At 36.8% G+C, this 25,251-nt stretch overlaps 1 protein-coding gene and 1 long non-coding RNA gene across 2 annotated transcripts in view; one reads left to right on the plus strand and one right to left on the minus strand.

Moving 5' to 3' along the window:
- Window positions 1-1,897: 1,897 nt before the first annotated feature.
- The window catches only part of LOC102804894 (symplekin-like), a 28,515-nt gene continuing 5,161 nt past the window's right edge, over window positions 1,898-25,251 (minus strand). Inside the window, exons 5-27 of the mRNA XM_085491051.1 lie at window positions 22,625-22,731; window positions 22,401-22,512; window positions 22,179-22,282; window positions 21,778-21,875; window positions 20,636-20,694; window positions 19,422-19,517; window positions 19,059-19,151; window positions 18,797-18,946; window positions 16,327-16,473; window positions 16,111-16,180; window positions 15,802-15,993; window positions 14,289-14,375; window positions 13,271-13,460; window positions 12,097-12,178; window positions 10,092-10,274; window positions 8,969-9,141; window positions 8,152-8,221; window positions 7,132-7,240; window positions 6,882-6,982; window positions 6,597-6,789; window positions 3,563-3,798; window positions 3,107-3,235; window positions 1,898-3,003 (exon numbers count right to left, since the gene is read on the minus strand). Of these exons, the coding sequence (XP_085347177.1) occupies window positions 2,671-3,003; window positions 3,107-3,235; window positions 3,563-3,798; window positions 6,597-6,789; window positions 6,882-6,982; window positions 7,132-7,240; window positions 8,152-8,221; window positions 8,969-9,141; window positions 10,092-10,274; window positions 12,097-12,178; window positions 13,271-13,460; window positions 14,289-14,375; window positions 15,802-15,993; window positions 16,111-16,180; window positions 16,327-16,473; window positions 18,797-18,946; window positions 19,059-19,151; window positions 19,422-19,517; window positions 20,636-20,694; window positions 21,778-21,875; window positions 22,179-22,282; window positions 22,401-22,512; window positions 22,625-22,731 (3,114 nt within the window). The 3' untranslated portion in view covers window positions 1,898-2,670. The remainder of the gene's footprint in view (window positions 3,004-3,106; window positions 3,236-3,562; window positions 3,799-6,596; window positions 6,790-6,881; window positions 6,983-7,131; window positions 7,241-8,151; window positions 8,222-8,968; window positions 9,142-10,091; window positions 10,275-12,096; window positions 12,179-13,270; window positions 13,461-14,288; window positions 14,376-15,801; window positions 15,994-16,110; window positions 16,181-16,326; window positions 16,474-18,796; window positions 18,947-19,058; window positions 19,152-19,421; window positions 19,518-20,635; window positions 20,695-21,777; window positions 21,876-22,178; window positions 22,283-22,400; window positions 22,513-22,624; window positions 22,732-25,251) is intronic.
- LOC146748100 (uncharacterized) lies at window positions 19,456-22,630 on the plus strand. The gene is made up of 3 exons (XR_014926613.1): window positions 19,456-19,537; window positions 22,014-22,065; window positions 22,262-22,630. It is a non-coding gene; the product is annotated as an uncharacterized LOC146748100 (long non-coding RNA).

Below are 25,251 nucleotides of genomic sequence, written 5' to 3' on the forward strand. Positions count from 1 at the left end.
ATGTTTACAGCAAACATAATCATGATTTTATTCGAATACTTCCTGACACATGTGATGATACATCAATTAACTAAACCGAGGGTTTATATGTGCTTTTTATATGTTTTTCAATGCACGACCTCCCTCTTTCACGACGTCCCTCGGTAAGTCGCGGCCCTCGATAAGTCGCGGTTTTTGCTTGGATCCCAACACCCGCGACTTAGCGAGGGGCCACTGTATCTACAATGGTAGCAGGGCTAGGGAAGCCATACAACTATTTGTAATTATCTACAATGGTAGCAGGGCTAGGGAAGCCATACAACTATTTGTAATTATCTACAATGGTAGCAGGGTAGGGAAGCCATACAAGTATTTGTAATTATCTACAATGGTAGCAGGGCTAGGGAAGTCATACAAATATTTGTAATTATCTACAATGGTAGCAGGGCTAGGGAAGCCATACAACTATTTGTAATTATCTACAATGGCTGCAGGGTAGAGAAGCCATACAACTATTTGTAATTATCTACAATGGTAGCAGGGCTAGGGAAGCCATACAAGTATTTGTAATTATCTACAATGGTAGCAGGGCTAGTGAAGCCATACAACTATTTGTAATTATCTACAATGGTAGCAGGGCTAGGGAAGCCATACAACTATTTGTAATTATCTACAATGGTAGCAGGGCTAGTGAAGCCATACAACTATTTGTAATTATCTACAATGGTAGCAGGGCTAGGGAAGCCATACAACTATTTGTAATTATCTACAATGGCTGCAGGGTAGAGAAGCCATACAACTATTTGTAATTATCTACAATGGCTGCAGGGCTAGGGAAGCCATACAACTATTTGTAATTATCTACAATGATAGCAGGGTAGGGAAGCCATACAACTATTTGTAATTATCTACAATGGTAGCAGGGTAGGGAAGCCATACAACTATTTGTAATTATCTACAATGGTAGCAGGGCTAGGGAAGCCATACAACTATTTGTAATTATCTACAATGATAGCAGGGTAGGGAAGCCATACAACTATTTGTAATTATCTACAATGGTAGCAGGGTAGGGAAGCCATACAAGTATTTGTAATTATCTATAATGGTAGCAGGGTAGAGAAGCCATACAACTATTTGTAATTATCTATAATGGTAGCAGGGCTAGGGAAGCCATACAACTATTTGTAATTATCTACAATGGTAGCAGGGCTAGGGAAGCCATACAACTATTTGTAATTATCTACAATGGTAGCAGGGCTAGGGAAGCCATACAACTATTTGTAAAAGATTCTGATGCACTGAAGATAAACAATTTAGTATTCGCAAATCGTATTATTAGTGCCTTATTCAAAAACTTGGGCTTACTGGAAATAATTCTACTTACAAATGAATGTTACGATGTACAAACATTTCTAAAAAATGCACTTGCCTAGCTTGTATTGGATACCCAAACTCCAGGTATAAATTTGAGAATTTCTCTGACCGTATAATTTCCATCGCATATGCATTTGACTTGGACTAAAAAAAGACTGGAGACCCTCCAAAACAGTTCACTAGCAGTAACCACTAGTTAATAATTAAGCTTTGTGGAATGATGTAATGCAACTACTGTAAAATCTGTATTAGAAGCCGCAGCTTCTATTAAAATGTTACAATGCAACAGAGGGAATGCGGCTTCTATTAGAGCATCTACACATATGAGAAATGATGAATTTTTGATTATTCAGAAAGAATGGGTGCGACTTCTATTAGGGATGTGGCTTCTAATACTGATTTTACGGTAATTCTCTAGAACTCTCGTATACATTGTCATTCCTTTATATTCAGTGATTGTGAATTCATTCATTTGGGGTTCATAAATATGCACCAAGATATGCATTCATAGCAACTCAAGAAACGAAAACTTGACAACATAATATATATCATAAAATACCTGGAATAGAGGTATGTCCTTTATTCTTTTTAACAGCACAAGTATTACTACCTGACTAGTTATCTACTTTGTACTGACTTAATGTAGTGTAAAATTAGAAGTATAATACAACATGGATATTGGAAACAAATAAAGGTTCAAGTGTTGATGTTTTTACTGATACATCCTAAACACAGAATCATTCGGTATATCCTAACATCAATATATTCTGTCAACTTGAAGGTTCATAGCAGTCTATACAACTGAAATGGGTATAGGGCCACCTAGTGTTCAAATCTAATTGAGGTCATTCTGTAGCATTGTTAGTAATAAGATGCTAACATGTTATGCAGCAGACATTGTACAACGTTTTGAAACAGATAAAGCATATAATTTACAACAATAAGCTAACACAAAAGTTATTAAAAGAAAAAAAAGTGCATCTAATGCACTTTTAACATCAGTTTCATTGTGATTGTGCACAGACCTTTAATTCCAGAACATGATTGTAGTGAATGTGGCAAGTGAGTGACTGACTTCGTAGTAGTCAGATACGTCAACTGAACACATGTACCAAAAATCTAATCTATAGAAGTTTATACCCGGTATATGGTTTATACAAATGATATCAAAGTAAACAAACTTCATGCAATGACCAGAAGGACATGAGCAGCAGTATTGTGACACCCTTTTCAGCTACATTTCCATTGGTTCCTCCAGAATCATTAGCTGATATGTCTCCATACTTTCAGCCTCGGCTGTGACATTAACCTTTTCGGCTATGATTCCATTGGTTCCTCGAGAATTGCTAGCTGATCTGTTTCCATACTTTCTTCCTCGGGTGTGACCTCTTTCAGTTTCTGCTCTTCTAACAACTTCAATTCTTTCTCTTTAGCAATTCTTTCTTGGAGTAGTTTCTGTTGTTTCAACCTCTCTTCAGCAAGTTTCTGTTGATAGATTTTCTCTTGGGTTAATTGCTGAGCTTCTTTTTCTTGCTGCTTCATGATTTCACCTTTTTTCATTTCCTCAATTTTCCTGGCTTCAGATGCCTTCTTTTCCTCAGGGGTGAGCGTCTCTAGTACCTCCATAACAGACTTTGGAATGTGTCCCCTCTGTGGCAAAAGAATAGTGTTATTAAAAAATATACTTGCACCTAGAATTGTACTCTACAATGTGATTCCTATTTCATAAAATACATTTGTTACATCTACTTACCTGGTGCTGTGTAAATAACTGTACATGTTCTAGTAATGGCTCTCGTAAATCAGGACTCATCTCAAATACATTCTTCAATTGAGCAGATGGCAGTTGTAGAAGAACTTGAAAAGACTGTGGTTTAGTTCTCTGTGAACACATGGTGGATTACAGTTATTATATGCAGGTGGTAGAAAAAAATAGTTTTAATGAAATAGAAAAATGTCATAAGGCCTCAAAAGCCAGTGATGTTCCGCTGTTGGGAAGCTCAAGCATGGCCTTCACAATGGCTGCTATATCTCTGCAATGAAAGACCTCTACTGGCACATGTATGTGAACTTCAAACCAATTTTGAACTATCAGGAGTGCAGGAAAGTCTACAAAATACTTGTGTTCAAATAACTTTTTTGCATTTAGAAATGGGCAGGAAAGGTTTGACAGAGAGTATGCTGGATACAGATTACAAGTGTGGGTTACCTGACAACATTTGATGAACCCTTCCCAAACTTTCTTCTGTTTCCAAACTTGTCTAATAATCAATCTTTGTAGGATATTCATAACAAAGCCTATGAGACGAGGGTACATGCTCAGTGACTGAATCACTGTTCTCATCAGCAAAGTAGGAATAGGATTCTGTTCCATCAGCTGTTGCATAACTACTGCTAATACTTCCTGAGTATATATTATCTTTTCATTGAAACAAAGACTGGTAGCTACAGGTAAATTACATACATATTAATATTTTGATCTAAGGTATCTGTCATTAGTGTATACAATTGTTCATTATACTTGTCTGAAAATTAAAGGCTCACAGATACCCCTTTTATCTCAAACGTCTCGATCAGATTAGTGTCGGCTGGGGAATGTCTCGATCAGATTAGTGTCGGCTGGGGAATGTCTCGGTCAGATTAGTGTCGGCTGGGGAATGTCTCGATCAGATTAGTGTCGGCTGGGGAATGTCTCGGTCAGATTAGTGTCGGCTGGAGAATGTCTCGGTCAGATTAGTGACGGCTTGGAAATGTCTCGGTCAGATTAGTGACGGCTTGGGAATGTCTCGGTCAGATTAGTGACGGCTGGAAAATGTCTCGGTCAGATTATTGACGGCTGGAGAATGTTTCGGTCAGATTAGTGACGACTGGAGAATGTCTCGGTCAGATTAGTTATGGCTGGAGAATGTCTCGGTCAGATTAGTGTCGGCTGGGGAATGTCTCGGTCAAATTAGTGTTGACTGTGGAATGTCTCGGTCAGATTAGTGTCGGCTGGGAAATGTCTCGGTCAGATTAGTGTCGGCTGGGGAATGTCTCGGTCAAATTAGTGTCGGCTGGGGAATGTCTCGGTCAGATTAGTGTCGGCTGGGGAATGTCTCGGTCAGATTAGTGACGGCTGGAAAATGTCTCGGTCAGATTATTGACGGCTGGAGAATGTTTCGGTCAGATTAGTGACGACTGGAGAATGTCTCGGTCAGATTAGTTATGGCTGGAGAATGTCTCGGTCAGATTAGTGTCGGCTGGGGAATGTCTCGGTTAGATTAGTGTTGACTGTGGAATGTCTCGGTCAGATTAGTGTCGGCTGGGGAATGTCTCGGTCAGATTAGTGTCGGCTGGGGAATGTCTCGGTCAGATTAGTGTTGGCTGGGGAATGTCTCGGTCAAATTAGTGTCGGCTGGGGAATGTCTCGGTCAGATTACTGATGACTGGAGAATGTCTCGGTCAGATTAGTTATGGCTGGAGAATGTCTCGGTCAGATTAGTGTCGGCTGGGGAATGTCTCGGTCAGATTAGTGTCGGCTGGGGAATGTCTCGGCCAGATTAGTGTTGACTGTGGAATGTCTCGGCCAGATTAGTGTCGGCTGGGGAATGTCTCGGTCAGATTAGTGTCGGCTGGGGAATGTCTCGGTCAAATTAGTGTCGGCTGGGGAATGTCTCGGTCAGATTAGGGATGGCTGGGGAATGTCTCGGTCAGATTAGTGTCGGCTGGGGAATGTCTCTGTCAGATTAGTGTCGGCTGGGGAATGTCTCGGTCAGATTAGTGTCGGCTGGGGAATGTCTCTGTCAGATTAGTGTCGGCTGGGGAATGTCTCGGTCAGATTAGTGTCGGCTGGGGAGTGTCTCGGCCAGATTAGTGTTGACTGTGGAATGTCTCGGCCAGATTAGTGTTGACTGTGGAATGTCTTGGCCAGATTAGTGTTGACTGTGGAATGTCTCGGCCAGATTAGTGTTGACTGTGGAATGTCTCGGTCAGATTAGTGTCGGCTGGGGATTGTCTCGGTCAGATTAGTGTCGGCTGGGGAATGTCTCGGTCAGATTAGTGTCGGCTGGGGAATGTCTCGATCAGATTAGTGTCGGCCGGGGAATGTCTCGATCAGATTAGTGTCGGCTGGGGAATGTCTCGATCAGATTAGTGTCGGCTGGGGAATGTCTCGATCAGATTAGTGTCGGCTGGGGAATGTCTCGATCAGATTAGTGTCGGCTGGGGAATGTCTCGGTCAGATTAGTGTCGGCTGGGGAATGTCTCGGTCAGATTAGTGTCGGCTGGGGAATGTCTCGGTCAGATTAGTGTCGACTGGGGAATGTCTCGATCAGATTAGTGTCGACTGGGGAATGTCTCGATCAGATTAGTGTCGGCTGGGAAATGTCTTGGTCAGATTAGTGATGGGTGGGGAATGTCTCGGTCAGATTAGTGACGGGTGGAGAATTTCTCGGTCAGATTAGTGTCGGCTGGGGAATGTCTCGGTCAGATTAGTGTCGGCTGGGGAATGTCTCGGTCAGATTAGTGTCGGCTGGGGAATGTCTCGGTCAGATTAGTGTCGGCTGGGGAATGTCTCGGTCAGATTAGTGTCGGCTGGGGAATGTCTCGGTCAGATTAGTGTCGGCTGGGGAATGTCTCGGTCAGATTAGTGTCGGCTGGGGAATGTCTCGATCAGATTAGTGACGGCTTGGGAATGTCTCGGTCAGATTAGTGACGGCTGGAGAATGTCTCTGTCAGATTAGTGACGGCTGGAGAATGTCTCGGTCAGATTAATGTTGACTGTGAAATGTCTCGGTCAGATTAGTGTCGGCTGGGGAATGTCTCGGTCAGATTAGTGACGACTGGGGAATGTCTCGATCAAATTAGTGACGACTGGGGAATGTCTCGGTCAGATTAGTGACGACTGGGGAATGTCTCGGTCAGATTAGTGACGACTGGGGAATGTCTCGGTCAGATTAGTGACGACTGGGGAATGTCTTGGTCAGATTAGTCTTGGCTGTCGAATGTCTCGGTCAGATTAGTGACGGCTGGAGAATGTCTCTGTCAGATTTGCTATATATTGGTGATGAACATCTGCTGGCTGATGATTCTGACCTCTGATGTCATTGCTCCTTTACTGACTGTTGGGAATTCCCATTTCCTAGATAATTGTTTATAAAACAACAATAATTGCATATATTCTGTATTCCCACTGGAGCTTTGCATAGTTTCACTTTGATTTTAAAAAGTACCAACATGTCATATATATATAAAAAGAACTATACCTTTAATGATAGATTTCATATCACACTTAGATGAATCTATTTTATGTAAGGCAATAAGCAATTCAGCTGGAGTTAGGGGGCTTTGACCAGCACTGTTATCTCCTTGGTGACTCATCAATAAACGATGAAACACTTCTTTCACCACTATAGGGTTTAATTTGATGAGCTTGGGCAGAGCAGCGATCACCTCAATCTGAAAATATATAGGTATGAATCAGAAAAGAAGTAGCCTGCATATGTAGAGTTTTTAGCAATGATACCAGTGAGAACGATCAGTGTGCATACCTTTTCTAGTCCAATTAATACAGGAATGAGAAATCTGACATCGGAGACACGTTTATGATACAAATCACGCACTCTTTTCACAAGTTCTGATGATGGTGGCGCTGTTTAATAAAACCAGAAATTAAATAATTAATTTATGCTTACTATAGTATTATAGTATAGGAAGTATACTCATTACAGAGATTACTATAGTATTGATAGGCAGTATACTCATTACAGAGATTACTATAATAGTGATTACTGAACTTACCTTTATCTGTAAGTATATGTAACATCCTAGTAATTAGAGTCTCAGCACCTTTAGGACAATTCTCTACAAGCAAGAGAAGTTCTGGGGAACCCATTCCCATACCTCTCACCTAAAAGTAAATGAAAACAAAACATGCAGTCATTTTACATATGGTAGTGCTACCAAGGTATTATTACACACATACAGTCTTGTTACATGGTTCTACCACGTTATTATTACACGTATACCATCTTGTTACATGGTGTTATCACGATATTATTACACAGATACCATCTTGTTACATGGTGTTATCACGATATTATTACACAGATACAGTCTTGTTACATGGTTCTATCACGTTATTATTACACGTATACCATCTTGTTACATGGTGTTATCACGATATTATTACACATATACCATCTTGTTACATGGTGTTATCACGATATTATTACACAGATACAGTCTTGTTACATGGTTCTATCACGTTATTATTACACGTATACCATCTTGTTACATGGTGTTATCACAATATTATTACACAGATACAGTCTTGTTACATGGTTCTATCACGTTATTATTACACGTATACCATCTTGTTACATGGTGTTATCACGATATTATTACACATATACCATCTTGTTACATGGTGTTATCACGATATTATTACACAAATACAGTCTTGTTACATGGTTCTATCACGTTATTATTACACGTATACCATCTTGTTACATGGTGTTATCACGATATTATTACACACAGTCTTGTTACATAGTTCTACCACATTGTTATTACCGGGTATTACACACAGTCTTGTTACATGGTTCTATCACGTTATTATTACACACAGTCTTGTTACATGGCGCTACCACATTATTATTACACACAGTCTTGTTACATGGTTCTATCACGTTATTATTACACACAGTCTTGTTACATGGCGCTACCACATTATTATTACACATATACAGTCTTGTTACACAGTCTTACAAGGGTATTATTACACTCTTGGTATGTTCGTTCGAATCAATTTGTACTTACCGGATTCTCTAGTACTCTGAGTACAGTCCTCTTGATTAAAGCTGAAGTGGCAACATATACTGTAGCCAATCTGTCAAACACAGCATGACAATGTTACAATGTATCAGGCTGAGAATAATTCTTTATGACTGCCAGCTAACATCATCAGCTAATTCACTGACAGCTGTGTTGCCATCTGACATCGGCAAATTCACTAACAGGTATGTTACTTCAAGTATGTTAGGTTACATTATTAGTCTAAGAGTTTCTTAACAAATTAAAACATTCTAATTAAAAGAAAGTGTAGAAAGAACTCCCATGTGCTGAAGGTATAGGGAGAAAATCGGTGGTCATTACTCTACCATTTGCATTCTGTGCAAGTTAAAATTGGCTAAATTATTATGCAAAATTATGTAAATAATATGCATAGATGTCAACCTCAATTAAGATTATCCCAGACTACCTATGTACTAATTTTCACTGAAATATTTAGAGTGGTTCTTGATATAAACAGAAGATCATAAAATTGGCTAATGAATATGCAAATTTGATATTAGCAAGAACCAGCCATATCTATGGATTATCTCTGGGCACTAATGAACAGAGTGGTTTTTGAGATACAGATGTAACAAACACATGTACATACAAACTGGGTAACCAGTGTGCTTTGCATCAGAATGACTGAATGAATAAAATGAGATATTCTTGGAGTTGACGGAAATGAATCATCAGAAAGGATATTGCTTACAACACAGCTACACTGTTACTGTTTAGAAGTGCATAACATGATAAGAATGAGGACTATAATACAGCAATACAAGTAATTATTTACACTTACTCATGTATAAGTTTATGGTTTAGAGGTAACAATGCTAGGTATAAATAAAGGCACATTTTTATGGTGTCCTCAGTCCAATTCATGTCACTATCACCAAGCTGGGCACATTTTTCTCTTACACGCTGTGCTGGTTTTTCACTCAACAAATTCTTTAAACAGGCTAGCGCAAATTTCTGAAAGACAAAAAAATGACCATAAACATGAGTAAACCATTCATGGTTGAGTGTGTGCTAGTGTTTACAGTCGATGTAGCCATGGCAGACAAAGGCCAATGCCTGCAGACACCTATTTTTTTGTGTTATATTACCAATGTGACTTGATTCTAAATGTCATAATCAGAAAAAGTCAAAGAATGTTTTCATTTGACCATTCAACATGCATGCCAACCACTGTTAACATTTTGAACCCTTTTTGGAGTATTATTTTTGTTTAATTATTGTTAGAAATTAAACATACTTGTCAGACAGCTGTTTGCAAAGATAAGATATGTGGATTGTTGTTACTGTTTACTATCTCTGTAATATAATATTAAGGTAGATGTGTGTGTATGCATGGTTTATTTAATCATGACATCAGATCATATTCACCTTCTGAAATAAGTTCAAATATTGTTTTGATCAAGTTGAATCTATCTTTTCAAATAGTTCAGTATGCAAATTAGATGATGAAATCATTAAGTATATTACAATTTAATTTGGGCTAAAAATGAGCTATTATGCAAATTAGATAATTAATATTCATAGAATTCATCAAAAAAATAAATAGGCTGTGTGATACAATGACTGTATTTTGAACTCCGTATTCAAGTGTGCAGACAATGTAATCCATCTTTCCAAGTTATGCATATCAAGTGTGTTATTTCGAAAATGTGAAAATTACATGTAGTTATAAATGATGTGTTCTCTGAACACCTTTACAAAATGTTTACACCATCAACAGTTGTTATACTTCACTTTGTCCATTGGATTCAAAGCCGATATGTAAAATTTGTTATGGCAATTTAATGAAAACTTACATGTTAAGTCTATTGAAGCCAACTAATTGCCTACAATACTGACACAGTGACGTTAGGCTGAGTAATAACACATGAAAATTAATGTGTTAAGATATTAGAATAACTTACCTCTATTGTTTCTCTTAGTTTTGGTCTTTCATACAGTCTCTTTGTAAACTGTACTGCTTGGTTTCTAACATCTGGTTTTTCATGGAATGTCAAATCCAATAGTACAATAAGATAATTAAGTTCATCTGCTGGACGTTTTAAAACCAGGTCACGAAGTGTGGACATGCCAATATATACATGTGACTGAATAGAAATACACTTTATTTATTAATGTATATACACCAGATGAGTTTTGTCTTCCCTAGTTGCTAGGGTTACTGGAGTGGAGGTGAGGACGGGTGTTTTTGTAAGACTGTTATTCTACCCACCCTTGGCAGCTGTCCCTCAGACTTGTATCTCTTGGTACGAATACCAAGATGTCTCAAACTATATTTTGCACGTGTTGAAATCGAAAACAAGTATTCGGTTGTCCAGTGGAACAACTACTTTGAAAATATATTTGTCCATTTAAAATGTGGTCTCAAACAATGTCACTGTTAAAAACTAGTAATTTAAGCAAAGATAATATATTGGAATAATTAATAAGTGTGATTTCTTTATTTATTTCAATGGTTGGCCCAACAGAAGTGACTGTCTGGGACTATCACTGATTTTGACCCCTGTTTATGCTTGCCATGCTTTATGTGTCACACATAAAAATACAGTAACTACAATACAAAAACAACAGGTTTGGGAAACAAGGTGGTAATACCGTTAAAATCCTATTATAAACCGCGGTTTATATTACAATGTATCAAATAAAAAATTGGGATCAACAGCTCAAGTTCGGGGTGTGGTTTCTATTATGTACATATTGCAATCACTAAATGGGCGTGGTCATTTTTTCCCACATCACTTGCACAAAACAAACAATACACCATACAATTTTTTGAATATAAGCATAACTCCAATTCAGATGTCAGGGAAGAGTGATAAGCGTCACAAAAAAACTGTTCACATGAAAAAAAATACATTTATTTTTTTAATTTTCTTTGTAACGGAAAGTATATTCTGACAGGAGTTTCAAATAAAAACAAGCACTAAAAAAGTACGGTACCGTGGGTACGGTAACGCAATCCGGCCATGCTTCGGCTCACAAGTGAATAACTTACTTGTTTTCGAACTGTTGAAATTGTTGATTGTTACTCAGTAGTGATAATAATAACGCACGAAAAATAAATTCGTTGAATTGTTATCAAATGCAAGTAAAATTCAACTTAGTTTCAGCGTAAGCAAATTATTTTGGTCACATGTAAACAATCGATGCGATACAACATCCGCCATGTAGTTTGAATGCACACGAGACGTTACTTGACCAAATAGGTCAAGTCGCTAATTAACCAATCAAAATGCTGGATGGTGCCCACGTGTTCAAATTACCTTGGTTCATTTAAATATGTAATAATAACAATGTGAACGAAACCCGGAAGCGATTAACTGATAATGTAGTGCTTTCTTTTGGCTTTGATTTCCATGGGAAAACGACATGACTTTTTTTTTAAATAAAAAAATTAGTTGTTTTCGAAAGATAAACTGAGCATTGAAAAAGCATTTAACAGTTTTTCGGTGATAACAGCTCATTGTTGAAAACAAAAGCAGTTTCACTGCGTGTTTGACATCCTTAGTCACGGTCTTGTTGAATTGGAGGTGCGGTTAGTAATAGGTACTTTTCATGTTTTCAATTTTTGTTGAGAACTCTTCAACACTGAAGCCGAAATCGGGGGTGCGGTTACTATTAGGTATGCGGTATATAATAGGATTTTAACGGTAGTAAAATATTCCTGACACATGAAAGCATATCAACATTGATCACCCCTTATTTACCAGGTGAATATTGTTGTGTGCAAGCTAACCATGTCATCTGATTACAATATAATGATGAACATTCACACCTCATGTAAGTATTTAAAAGTAGTCAAATTTCAGTTTGTCCTCAACATTACAATAAGAATATCATAATTCAATATAGCACAGTAGGTAACTTTTATCCTATAGAAATGTTGCACACAATGAACAATGATCTTACCTCATCTTCACAGTATTCTTTAAGTATTTCCAGTGCATTTGGTGTTAATAAAGGTGCTTCTAATATGAGATGTGAAAATAACCTGTGGAGAATAGACAAATGTTTTGATGCATTTCCAGTATGTGATTCATTGCCAGCATGTGATTCATTGCCAGCATGTGATTCATTGCCAGCATGTGATTCATTGCCAGCATGTGATGCATTGCCAGCATGTGATGCATTGCCAGCATGTGATGCATTGCCAGCATGTGATGCATTGCCAGCATGTGATGCATTGCCAGCATGTGATGCATTGCCAGCATGTGATGCATTGCCAGCATGTGATGCATTGCCAGCATGTGATGCATTGCCAGCATGTGATGCATTGCCAGCATGTGATGCATTGCCAGCATGTGATGCATTGCCAGCATGTGATGCATTGCCAGCATGTGATGCATTGCCAGCATGTGATGCATTGCCAGCATGTGATGCATTGCCAGCATGTGATGCATTGCCAGCATGTGATGCATTGCCAGCATGTGATGCATTGCCAGTATGTGATGCATTGCCAGTATGTGATGCATTGCCAGTATGTGATGTATTGCCAGTATGTGATGCATTGCCAGTATGTGATGCATTGCCAGTATGTGATGCATTGCCAGTATGTGATGCATTGCCAGTATGTGATGCATTGCCAGTATGTGATGCATTGCCAGTATGTGATGTATTGCCAGTATGTGATGCATTGCCAGTATGTGATGTATTGCCAGTATGTGATGTATTGCCAGTATGTGATGCATTGCCAGTATGTGATGTATTGCCAGTATGTGATGCATTGCCAGTATGTGATGCATTGCCAGTATGTGATGCATTGCCAGTATGTGATGCATTGCCAGTATGTGATGCATTGCCAGTATGTGATGTATTGCCAGTATGTGATGCATTGCCAGTACAAATGTATGTATGCAAAGACAATATGTGATGCAAATACAGAATTCTGAAGTCATACAGATGATGAAAGGTTTGCCAGATCTCAGATCAGATAACATTACATATTCAATCTGTCGTTTTAGTATGTGATTTGTAGTATGTTTTATGTAGCCAAATGACAGAGTTGACCATTTTGAAATTGATCATTAAACAAAATAATTTTCATCTTAAATACAATAAGGTTATACTAATATGCATTACTCACCCTTCTCTTGTATCCCTTTCCTTAATTCCTTTCAACAAATCTGTTAAACAATTATCATATCTAATGAAGCTTTGTTCTTTATCAGTAGTTTTTGGCATGTAACCTTGGTAACTACAGTACTCATGAAACACCCAGGAGAATGCCAATTCAGATCTATTTCGTAAGTCTTCAAAAATAAAGTCTCGTAATACTGGTAAAGGAGATCAAATGCATGTACAAGTTAGAAATGATTGACTGTGACATCGATGATAAACATAGCAAATAATTGTAAATCTGATTCAAATCTGCAATCATTCTGGACTTTAGGTTTGACTGTCAGTCAGCCTTTCTAACTAAATGACAAAACAGTGTCAAGAAGTCATGTCATGACATGGCACGAGTCTTTGTTGGTTTAATAGTCAACAAAACTGAAATGAGTCAGCCATTTTGAATCAGACTATGAAACGAACAATATGATGTATAATGTAGTTTGATTGCAATCAGTCAAGGCAAGTCAGAGACAAAATTTGTATTCACCCATATAAAATCTGATCTGAATGAAATACACTATGGTCCCGCCAAGAAACATATAAAGTCAGTCAGAGATATGGCTCAAAGAAATGCATTCATTAAAGCACAATGGCCATCAGACTGCCATTTTTAGTCCAATCTGACAAACAAAATAACATGCATTATGGTACATTACAATGTACATACCAAGTTTGAACGAAATCTGTTGATGCATGATTGAGATCCAGATGCGGAAATCCTTAATTTTGATGAATATTAAACAGTTAAGCAACCCCAATCGGCCATTTTGAATCAGATCACCAAAGAAAAAAATATGCATATATGTGATAGGATGTATATATAAAGTTTGAACATGATCTGTCAGGGCATTCACTATTTAAAAACAAAATGACCACAAAGCAGACATTTCGAAAAAAAAAGTTTAGATGGAAGCAAGGCAAAGTTATATAAGATGGGCAGCTTAGATGGATGAAAGATAGTAAAATAGGTGATGAACAATTTCACTCACAATTTGACAATTCTTCTCCAAACAGTGTCACCAAGCTGACAATGATTTTTGTTCGGACTTCACTTACACCTCCTTGAATTGCTTTTTCTGAAATACAAAGTATATAAAGAAACTGAATGCAAATAGAGTATCACTTGAGCATTGCAACATAACACAAACACCTTTCCCAGTAACATTCTTTGAATTTGCTGTAAACTTTTCAAAGTGTTCACAAGACAACCTACCTCTCCATTAGCCAAATCGGTAAATCAAGATTATGTTCACTTACTTAGCATAGAGCACACTCATTATTTCTTTTAAGTAACTGTGATACACACAAAACTAAACTACTTTTTCAAAGTGTAGAAAGCTATTTGAATTAAACACTAAATATGCTGAGTAAAATCAAGCCAGATTGGTGAGTCAACGATCCTTAACATAAGGCTAAAATTTTGGTGAAAAGTGTGCAGAGCTGGTCAACACACAAAATCATTATTCAACAAGCCATGCATGGCACAGTCCCTGTTAGTTATCGAATTTAAGATATATAGTTTTGTTTATAGTAATATAGCTGGAGTATTACCATGTCAGGAATATGATTATGATGATTGTTTAACATTAAAATGATTGGCATTTCTATCTGATCGTCAAACGAGTACTTGTCCATATTGAGAGATATTGCTCTGGAACAGCATTAACTAAAACAAAATCAGCCGTTTTGAATACATGTATATATCTATAACATGATGTATAATGAATAAATAAAATTTCAACATAATCAGTCAAAGCATGTCAGAGATATGGCTCCAGAAGCCCATTCATTAAAACAAAATGGCGGCCAGTCAGCCATTTTGAATCCGATCTGAAAAATAAAATGATGTGCATCAAGAGCCCGTAATGTCTAATGTATGTATAAGTTTGAACGAAATCCATCCAGAAATGCTTGATATTTGATGATTTTTTTAGCACAAAAATGGCCACCATTCGACCACTTTGAATAGGATCGTCAAACCAATATATCTGTATATCTATCAAATTTGAACATAATCAGTCAAAGCAAGTCAGAGATATGGCTCTAGAAGGCCATTTTGAATCTTATCTGAAAAACAAAATGATTTGTATCAAGATCCCATAAAGTCTAATGTATATACCAAGTTTGAACAAAATCCATCTGTAAACAGCCGAGAAATGCTTGATTTTGATGATTTTCAGATCATGAAACAAATTGATGTACATATGTATGATGTATGTGTGCAAGTTTGAATGTAATTGGTCCAGACATGTCTAAGACACAGGCACAACCACCCGGACGCACAGAGGTCAATCCATAAGTCCTCGTTTTCGGACTGCTAATAAACAAGCCAAGTTTGATTGATATCTGCTGAAAGGTGCAACAGAACTTAAATTCTGAGACAATTCTAAGCTCGCAGGTGGCTCAGACATTGTAGAATCAACTTCTCATTCAAAATGGAACTGCAGCTTATTCATTAGGAAGCGAAGAAGTCAAAAATAGAGTGGGTTATAAATGACTTACTTTCAGCATCAAGTATTCTTCTAGCGGCACCAATAGTTAAACCTTTCAATACAGGTTCTGACAATGGCTTAGTTACTTCTGATAGTTTGAATAATTTAATACGCCTTACACCTTTCTGTGTTGACACCATTGGTATGGGTGTCATGGATGTTTTCTTTTTACTGGCTTCCTCTGGTTTCCGAGTAAGACCACCTAAAAACAGTCATTGAACAAACCATCTTAACTATCCAATATTTATGCCCACAATTCACATCTTTTGCAACTGAACATCAATGTACAGTATTGGTAATACCTATAGTGTATACATACCAACAACAGTTTGTATTCCCTGTGCAGTCTCTGATTGTGAGCTTGTTACAGCAGTGTCAGCAGTTGATGCCTTCAATAAAACACAATGTTAAACTAATTTATTATAAGGAACTGACACAAGTCAAATATGGACATAAACACGTAAAAGTTCAACCAGATAACACAAATGTGTGCCTCAATGATACCCAATCATGATTGCCTATAATATATACTTACCGGTTTGCTTGTTGGTTGGAAACCAGCTGCCACAAACTGTGTTGCCATCATTCGGGATAAATGCAATATTTGTTGATTATTTCCTGCAGATTCTACTGGTGTATAGGTGGCTTGAAAGTGAACAGGCATGGTGTCTGGTAGTGCAACCTACAAATACAAGATAAGTATGATTATTAAGATAGAAATTTCAATGGAAAAACAAGACAAAAACAATGTGAACTGCAAAACAATCCATATAGATTATAGAACCATAGAGATCACAAAGCAGTAGAATATTATACACAATGTGAAACTAACCATACTAAGCAATACAATATTAGACACAATGTGAAACTAACCATACTAAGCAGTACAATATTAGACACAATGTGAAACTAACCATACTAAGCAGTACAATATTAGACACAATGTGAAACTAACCATACTAAGCAGTACAATATTAGACACAATGTGAAACTAACCATACTAAGCAATACAATATTAGACACAATGTGAAACTAACCATACTAAGCAGTACAATATTAGACACAATGTGAAACTAACCATACTAAGCAATACAATATTAGACACAATGTGAAACTAACCATACTAAGCAATACAATATTAGACACAATGTGAAACTAACCATACTAAGCAATACAATATTAGACACAATGTGAAACTAACCATACTAAGCAGTACAATATTAGACACAATGTGAAACTAACCATACTAAGCAATACAATATTAGACACAATGTGAAACTAACCATACTAAGCAGTACAATATTAGACACAATGTGAAACTAACCATACTAAGCAATACAATATTAGACACAATGTGAAACTAACCATACTAAGCAATACAATATTAGACACAATGTGAAACTAACCATACTAAGCAATACAATATTAGACACAATGTGAAACTAACCATACTAAGCAGTACAATATTAGACACAATGTGAAACTAACCATACTAAGCAGTACAATATTAGACACAATGTGAAACTAACCATACTAAGCAATACAATATTAGACACAATGTGAAACTAACCATACTAAGCAAAACAATATTAGACACATTGTGAAACTAACCATACTAAGCAGTACAATATTAGACACAATGTGAAACTAACCATACTAAGCAGTACAATATTAGACACAATGTGAAACTAACCATACTAAGCAATACAATATTAGACACAATGTGAAACTAACCATACTAAGCAATACAATATTAGACACAATGTGAAACTAACCATACTAAGCAGTACAATATTAGACACATTGTGAAACTAACCATACTAAGCAATACAATATTAGACACAAAGTGAAACTAACCATACTAAGCAATACAATATTAGACACAATGTGAAACTAACCATACTAAGCAATACAATATTAGACACAATGTGAAACTAACCATACTAAGCAGTACAATATTAGACACAATGTGAAACTAACCATACTAAGCAATACAATATTAGACACAATGTGAAACTAACCATACTAAGCAATACAATATTAGACACAATGTGAAACTAACCATACGAAGCAATACAATATTAGACACAATGTGAAACTAACCATACTAAGCAATACAATATTAGACACAATGTGAAACTAACCATACGAAGCAATACAATATTAGACACAATGTGAAACTAACCATACTAAGCAGTACAATATTAGACACAATGTGAAACTAACCATACTAAGCAATACAATATTAGACACAATGTGAAACTAACCATACTAAGCAATACAATATTAGACACAATGTGAAACTAACCATACTAAGCAGTACAATATTAGACACAATGTGAAACTAACCATACTAAGCAATACAATATTAGACACAATGTGAAACTAACCATACTAAGCAATACAATATTAGACACAATGTGAAACTAACCATACTAAGCAATACAATATTAGACACAATGTGAAACTAACCATACTAAGCAGTACAATATTAGACACAATGTGAAACTAACCATACTAAGCAGTACAATATTAGACACAATGTGAAACTAACCATACTAAGCAGTACAATATTAGACACAATGTGAAACTAACCATACTAAGCAATACAATATTAGACACAATGTGAAACTAACCATACTAAGCAGTACAATATTAGACACAATGTGAAACTAACCATACTAAGCAGTACAATATTAGACACAATGTGAAACTAACCATACTAAGCAGTACAATATTAGACACAATGTGAAACTAACCATACTAAGCAGTACAATATTAGACACAATGTGAAACTAACCATACTAAGCAATACAATATTAGACACATTGTGAAACTAACCATACTAAGCAATACAATATTAGACACAATGTGAAACTAACCATACTAAGCAATACAATATTAGACACAATGTGAAACTAACCATACTAAGCAATACAATATTAGACACAATGTGAAACTAACCATACTAAGCAGTACAATATTAGACACAATGTGAAACTAACCATACTAAGCAGTACAATATTAGACACATTTTCCACATTCAATAGAGGTTGAATTTCTTCAGCCATGAGATCTACATCTGATATAGGAGATGATGTAGTTGGTTTCTTAGCAACCATTGATGTTGATGGCACTGCAGGCTCCTCGCTCAGCTGTAAGATACAACCATGAACATGCAATAAGTCAATATTAACGAATAATTCATTAGTCATTTTTGAGTGATTTCAGATTTTATCTTAACTACAATTACAACAATACATGTACCTTAGCTTTCTTTGAAGTGGAAGCTGTTGCATCTTCATCCACAGTACGTGCTCTTTTAGAAGTCTCAGCTGGTCTGGCAATATTCTTAGAAATCTAGCAAGAAAATAGATGATAGTTCATTTGTTTGTCATTAAAAAAAACAAAAAATAGATGAAAGCATTCCTCTTGATAGTACTCACAAAATACCTTATTTACTCTATTAGAAGTGCATTGCCAATAGAAGTGCAAAGAAACCAAAAACTGCATTTTCTTACACTGGATCATTTATTTAATTTTAGCTATATATTTATATAAGCGTATACACTGATATAATAGAGCAAAAATGTCTTTTTAGATTAACATTTGCATATATATAACTGTTACCTCTTGAGGAGTGGCTCCTAAGTCTGTTAAGAGTGTTGTTATCTGTGGATGGAACTCAACTGATGATGGGTGTCTTAGAAGACTTAGTAACTGCATCTAAATTGAAATAACAAGACGTAAGTGACATAGTCTCTGTCTTTGAATAAAGAAATACATGGGCTTAGATATCACAAATAATAAGTGTTCATTTGGAATTTGCTGAGTGTACATGTAGGACTAGTTGTGAATTAGTGTATTAAAAAAGCAGAGAGAAACCCCCTATATGTTATTGCATCTGATTACGAGAAATATTCACACAATTGCAACTTGCATTTTTGCATAAGAAATGAGATGCACTAATTTTGAATCAAATCACTGAAACAAATGATCAGTAATCCACAATGAGTAATGACAATTAAAAAGATGGAATGTAAGTGAATCTGGCACTACAGCAATGGTTGATGACATGTTGAAATAATTGTGTATATACCGTAGATACCATTGTATCTTGTCTTTGTACCTACTTTGAACAAAATCGGTCAACGAATGTCCAAGAAATGTTTAAAAATGCATGACAATAAAACCAAGATGGCTGCCAGTCCAACATTTTGTATCAAATCACGTGCATCAGTAACCCATCATGTGTGACGTTCATGCCAAGTTTGAATAATATCTGTCAAGACATGCCAGTTTAAAATTTTTGGTTTTAGTATATTTGATCGAAAATGACCACCAGTTTTTTTGAAATCCCTAAGAGGATCATTTGTTCAAAGTTTAAACAAAAGCTGTGAGAGTGTACCTGACAATCGAGAGAAGACTTGACAAAACAAAATGGTTTACAGTCGGCCATTGAAATCAAAAAGCAAAACAATATGATGTGTATCAGTGACCCACCATGACTGGTATCCAAGTTTGAAAGTAATCGTCCAAGGCATAACTGAAGAACCATTGATGACATGTGCAAATGGTCATTTTTTGTGTTTTTCAGAACAAAATTGGCCACCAGTCAAAGATCAACAAAATGAAAAACAAATCAATGTGCGAACATAGTTGATAATGACTCGTCAAAAAAATCAGTGCAGTCCAAGAGATGATATTGGATATATGAATGCATGCATCGATGGACAGAACCCAAAACACAAGTCCAAATTTTGGACGAATTTGTGCCTGACAGAGATTAAAAACATGCAAGATAAATTCATGATAGCAAACAATTAGTTATCATCAAATCTTACCTTTAAATTTTTCCTGACACTGTTGACTTGTGACTTAGCAAGGGTAGGAGGTAAATTCACTGCAAATAATCAGTAAAACAAGATAAGCTTGTGTGACAAGATGTAATATATGCAAGACATAATGTAATAGTAATATGCATGAAGGATATAATGCCTGCATGGTGGGACGTAAAGCTTGCATGGTGGGACGTACAGCTTGCATGGTGGGATGTAAAGCTTGCATGATGGGATGTAAAGCTTGCATGATGGGATGGAAAGCCTGCATGGTGAGATGGAAAACTTGCATGGTGGGATGTAAAGCTTGCATGGTGGGATGGAAAGCTTGCATGATGGGATGGAAAGCTTGCATGGTGGGATGGAAAGCTTGCATGGTGGGATGGAAAGCTTGCAGGGTGGGATGTAAAGCTTGCATGATGGGATGTAAAGCTTGCATGGTGGGATGTAAAGCTTGCATGGTGGGATGTACAGCTTGCATGGTGGGATGTAAAACTTGCATGATGGGATGTAAAGCCTGCATGGTGGGATGGAAAGCCTGCATGGTGGGATGGAAAGCTTGCATGGTGGGAAGTAAAGCCTGCATGGTGGGATGGAAAGCTTGCATGGTGGGATGTAAAACTTGCATGATGGGATGTAAAGCCTGCATGGTGGGATGGAAAGCCTGCATGGTGAGATGTAAAGCTTGCATGATGGGAAGTAAAGCTTGCATGGTGGGATGTAAAGCCTGCATGGTGGGATGTAAAGCCTGCATGGTGGGATGGAAAGCCTGCATGGTGAGATGTAAAGCTTGCATGATGGGAAGTAAAGCCTGCATGGTGGGATGGAAAGCCTGCATGGTGGGATGGAAAACTTGCATGATGGGATGTAAAGCTTGCATGGTGGGATGAAAAGCTTGCATGGTGGGATGTAAAGCTTGCATGATGGGATGTAAAGCTTGCATGATGGGATGTAAAGCTTGCATGATGGGATGTAAAGCTTGCATGGTGGGATGTAAAGCTTGCATGATGGGATGTAAAGCTTGCATGATGGGATGTAAAGCTTGCATGATGGGATGTAAAGCTTGCATGATGGGATGTAAGGCCTGCATGATGGGATGTTTGCATGATGGGATGTAAACATGAACAAAACAAAATGATAAATCCTACCATGTAGGGACTCAAATGCCTGGACCACCTTAGACAAAAAAATTGGTCTTTGTTTCCCAATGGTTGTCATTGTACCCATAGTTGCCATCAGGTTAACACTGAAGAAAAAAGAATACCAGTAATGTGATTTGTAGTCACTTTAAATATTGTTCACGATATACATTGTTGTGTTGAAGAAGTGAAAACAGAATAGGGTAACATATACACTGGACTGAATTATATTTATATATTCACAGATGACCTGCATATGGAAAGCATCTGAGCGGACACCAAGATGTGCAATTCTGGGTTAGTCAATGTTCAAAATAATAGTTATCTTTCTTAAAAAAGTAATTGATGATGCTTCTCATAACATTCAGTTTGATATTAGCCAACTGTTGACGAATGTGGAATTCACAAACCTGGTTATACTTGGCGATGCCATAAATTTGATTAAGTTCTCAAATGTACTCTGTCCTTCACTCTTCAACTCTTCATATTTCAGAATGGGATGATTCTGTGGTATCTGTAATGTAATCATGGTGATAAGTGAACACAGTGGAATCAATTAACACGATGATATATGTCAACAAACATGGTTAACACAGTAAAATGCGTTAACGAAGAGCAATATCAAACATTACCTGGTCCAATGAAACATCTCCTTCTGATTTCTTGGGAACATCTGAATCAACAGTCTTACTGGACAACACTACAATTAGCATGTCCAGGAATTTGATAACATGAGTTCGTATACTGGTATATAGAAAGAGAATTCAGTTAAAAACTAGCATTACCTACATGTACAGCGGTAATTCAGTTTATCTATAACATGGTAAATATAAATGACAGGAACACGGTATCCTACCCATCATTCTCAGAATCTAACATGGCTTTAATTTTGTTCTTCATCTCTGTCATTACATCCCAAGTAGTTTCCATTTTTTCGCGGATTGTTTTGGATTTACAAATCCACTACAGGTAATAAAGACAACATAATGAAACATTAGTCAAAATCACGCACAACAAGAAAGCAATTTGAAATCTTAGGACTGTGATTTGCTTCCTCTGAATTTTTAATGGAATCATAGTGATATAACCTAATGTATGAAATGCTGGCAACAATGTTACAAATATTTAGTGGATGGAACTTCAATGAATAGAAAAAAAGTCAATCTCAATGAAATAATTCACATCCAGTTTTTAGTTATTGTGTCGATTAAAAACAATGACAAACAGAGATCAGTGTTCTCCCCAGGCCTCTGAAGCGACACTGTACCGTGACGCTTGGACACTCGGTCGTGATGCTTGCCCTTTGTCCGTGACGCTTGGTCACTCAGCCGTGATGCTTATATTTTTGTTTACAAGTGTCAGTCTCGTCTTGCACGTATTTAAAACAATAACATGTATTGATCGATTTAGGTAATCCCGCTTTTGTTAGCCATACAAAGACAGTGATAAAAACGGAAGTCTGCAATATGTTGCGAAGTCTTTCAAAGGTGCAGAGCCTCCAAATCAAAAAAAAAAATAACTAGAATAGCAATAATTTGCCCATTGCACGCAACGGCAACAATGTGACAAAACAAGTCACGGCGTACGTCGGGAAGATCAACCCCGATTTGCTGCACTCTGATTTGTTATCACTCAATCGCTGGTGACATTATTTACTCCAAAATTAAAAAAAGAACAAGTGAAATTAAGTCGCATTGGAAAGAAAAGTATGAATAATTCAACAGCAGACGAGACGGGATGAGACAAAACAAACTCTGACCTCTGGAAATACCCCATTCATAGGGTACCTTAGTACAGAAAAACGCCGCCCTAAGGCGACATAATGCACGTTGCAACATTGTGACCGATGCATGCTGGGCTATCAGGGGTTCTGATCGAGGTAACAAAGATGGCGGCGCAGAATGCATGATTTTCTGCGATGTTTAAAAACAACATCTCGTTGGCAATTTTGATGTAATGCTTATGATAATCATCAATGAATCGTTTTAATAAACAATTTGTGTATTTCACACCAAAAAGTCAGATACCAATGATCGCAATAGCAGCGGTGAATACCCGTCCAACGCAATGCCGTCAGCTGACAATGTTACGGTGATCGTAGCGTTGTACTCACAAGGTATATTGCAATGAAAAATCGCCGAACTGCCATTGTAGAATTTTTTTTAATTATTGATTTATTAATTTCAACATATTTCGATATCTTGCCGACTTTATATATTTAACCAAAAAATGTTTTCCCCGACGTTTATATGAACCGACAGTGACATGGGCACTAAAACTTATACACAATGATGAACCAGTTACATCCATGGATAACAGTATATTCACTGACTGGCTATAACACAAGTTTTTCAATTTGTTTTTATTTTTTATGATGTTCCATTTCAAACTTTATTTGACTTGATACAAAAACCAAAAATACAATGCAGTAAAATGATATAAAATTTATCAGATATAAAAATATCTTGTCTTTAATTAATTGTAGATTGACAATATTTGTTGGGACAAACTGATTATTATGCAAATAAAAATTATGCAAATTAGATGCATTGTTATGCAAATTGGCCGTGATGCTTGACATGAAGTCTGGGGAGAACACTGGAGATTATAATTAAATGTTGCGGGAGTAGTCAGCATGTTAATGCGTTACCCACGAGTGCAAAACTTTCTTGAACAAAATCTATGTATGAAAATAAAATATGATCACAAGACAGCATTTTGAATTAGATTACCGGTACAATGCAGTCGTGCATCAAAACTATCACCTGTAATATTCAAAACAAGTTTGAATAAAATCAACAATGCCAGAGAAATGATTGACATGTTCAAATGTTTGTCCGAACTAACATGGCCACCAGTTTGTCAGCAATCAAAATGAAGAAAAAAATGTATACCGGTACTATGGTTTTAGAAACAGTGCATCAAGGTAATTACTGTTGATACCCCTGTGAGTTAAAGTCCTACTATGTTGTCTTCATATCCATTTTACCCTTACAGCTCAAGCATGTTCAAGCATAACAGATGAAACAAGTCATGAGAGTCACGAGAATTGAACATTGGGCAGTCATATTGAATCAAATTACAAAAATAATGTTCATGTTGATGTATCTATTGGTATACTGTCTTTGTACAAAATTTAAACACATAGAAATTGGGCGTCAGCCAGCCATATTGAATTGAATCACAAAAATAATAATGGTGTAGTTGTATCTCTTGGTATACTGTCTTTGTACAAAATTTAAACAGAAACGTTCATAGCATTCAAGATAAAGTAGCACGGGTAACATAAAAAACAAGATGGCCGCCAGTCTGCCATATTTGTTCGAATCACGAAAACAAGCAGCCTGTCGGCTGAGATAGCTCCGCTGTTAGCAATGCACATTTCAATTAAGAACTAGAAATATCATTAGAAAATGAACAATACTGTATGTATAGTATCAAAGCAATCAGACTTGTGGTTTTTAACAAGAAGTCGAAAATATC

The sequence above is a fragment of the Saccoglossus kowalevskii genome, chromosome 2 (genome assembly GCF_978046115.1).
Source record: "Saccoglossus kowalevskii chromosome 2, keSacKowa6.1, whole genome shotgun sequence".
NCBI lineage: Eukaryota > Metazoa > Hemichordata > Enteropneusta > Harrimaniidae > Saccoglossus > Saccoglossus kowalevskii.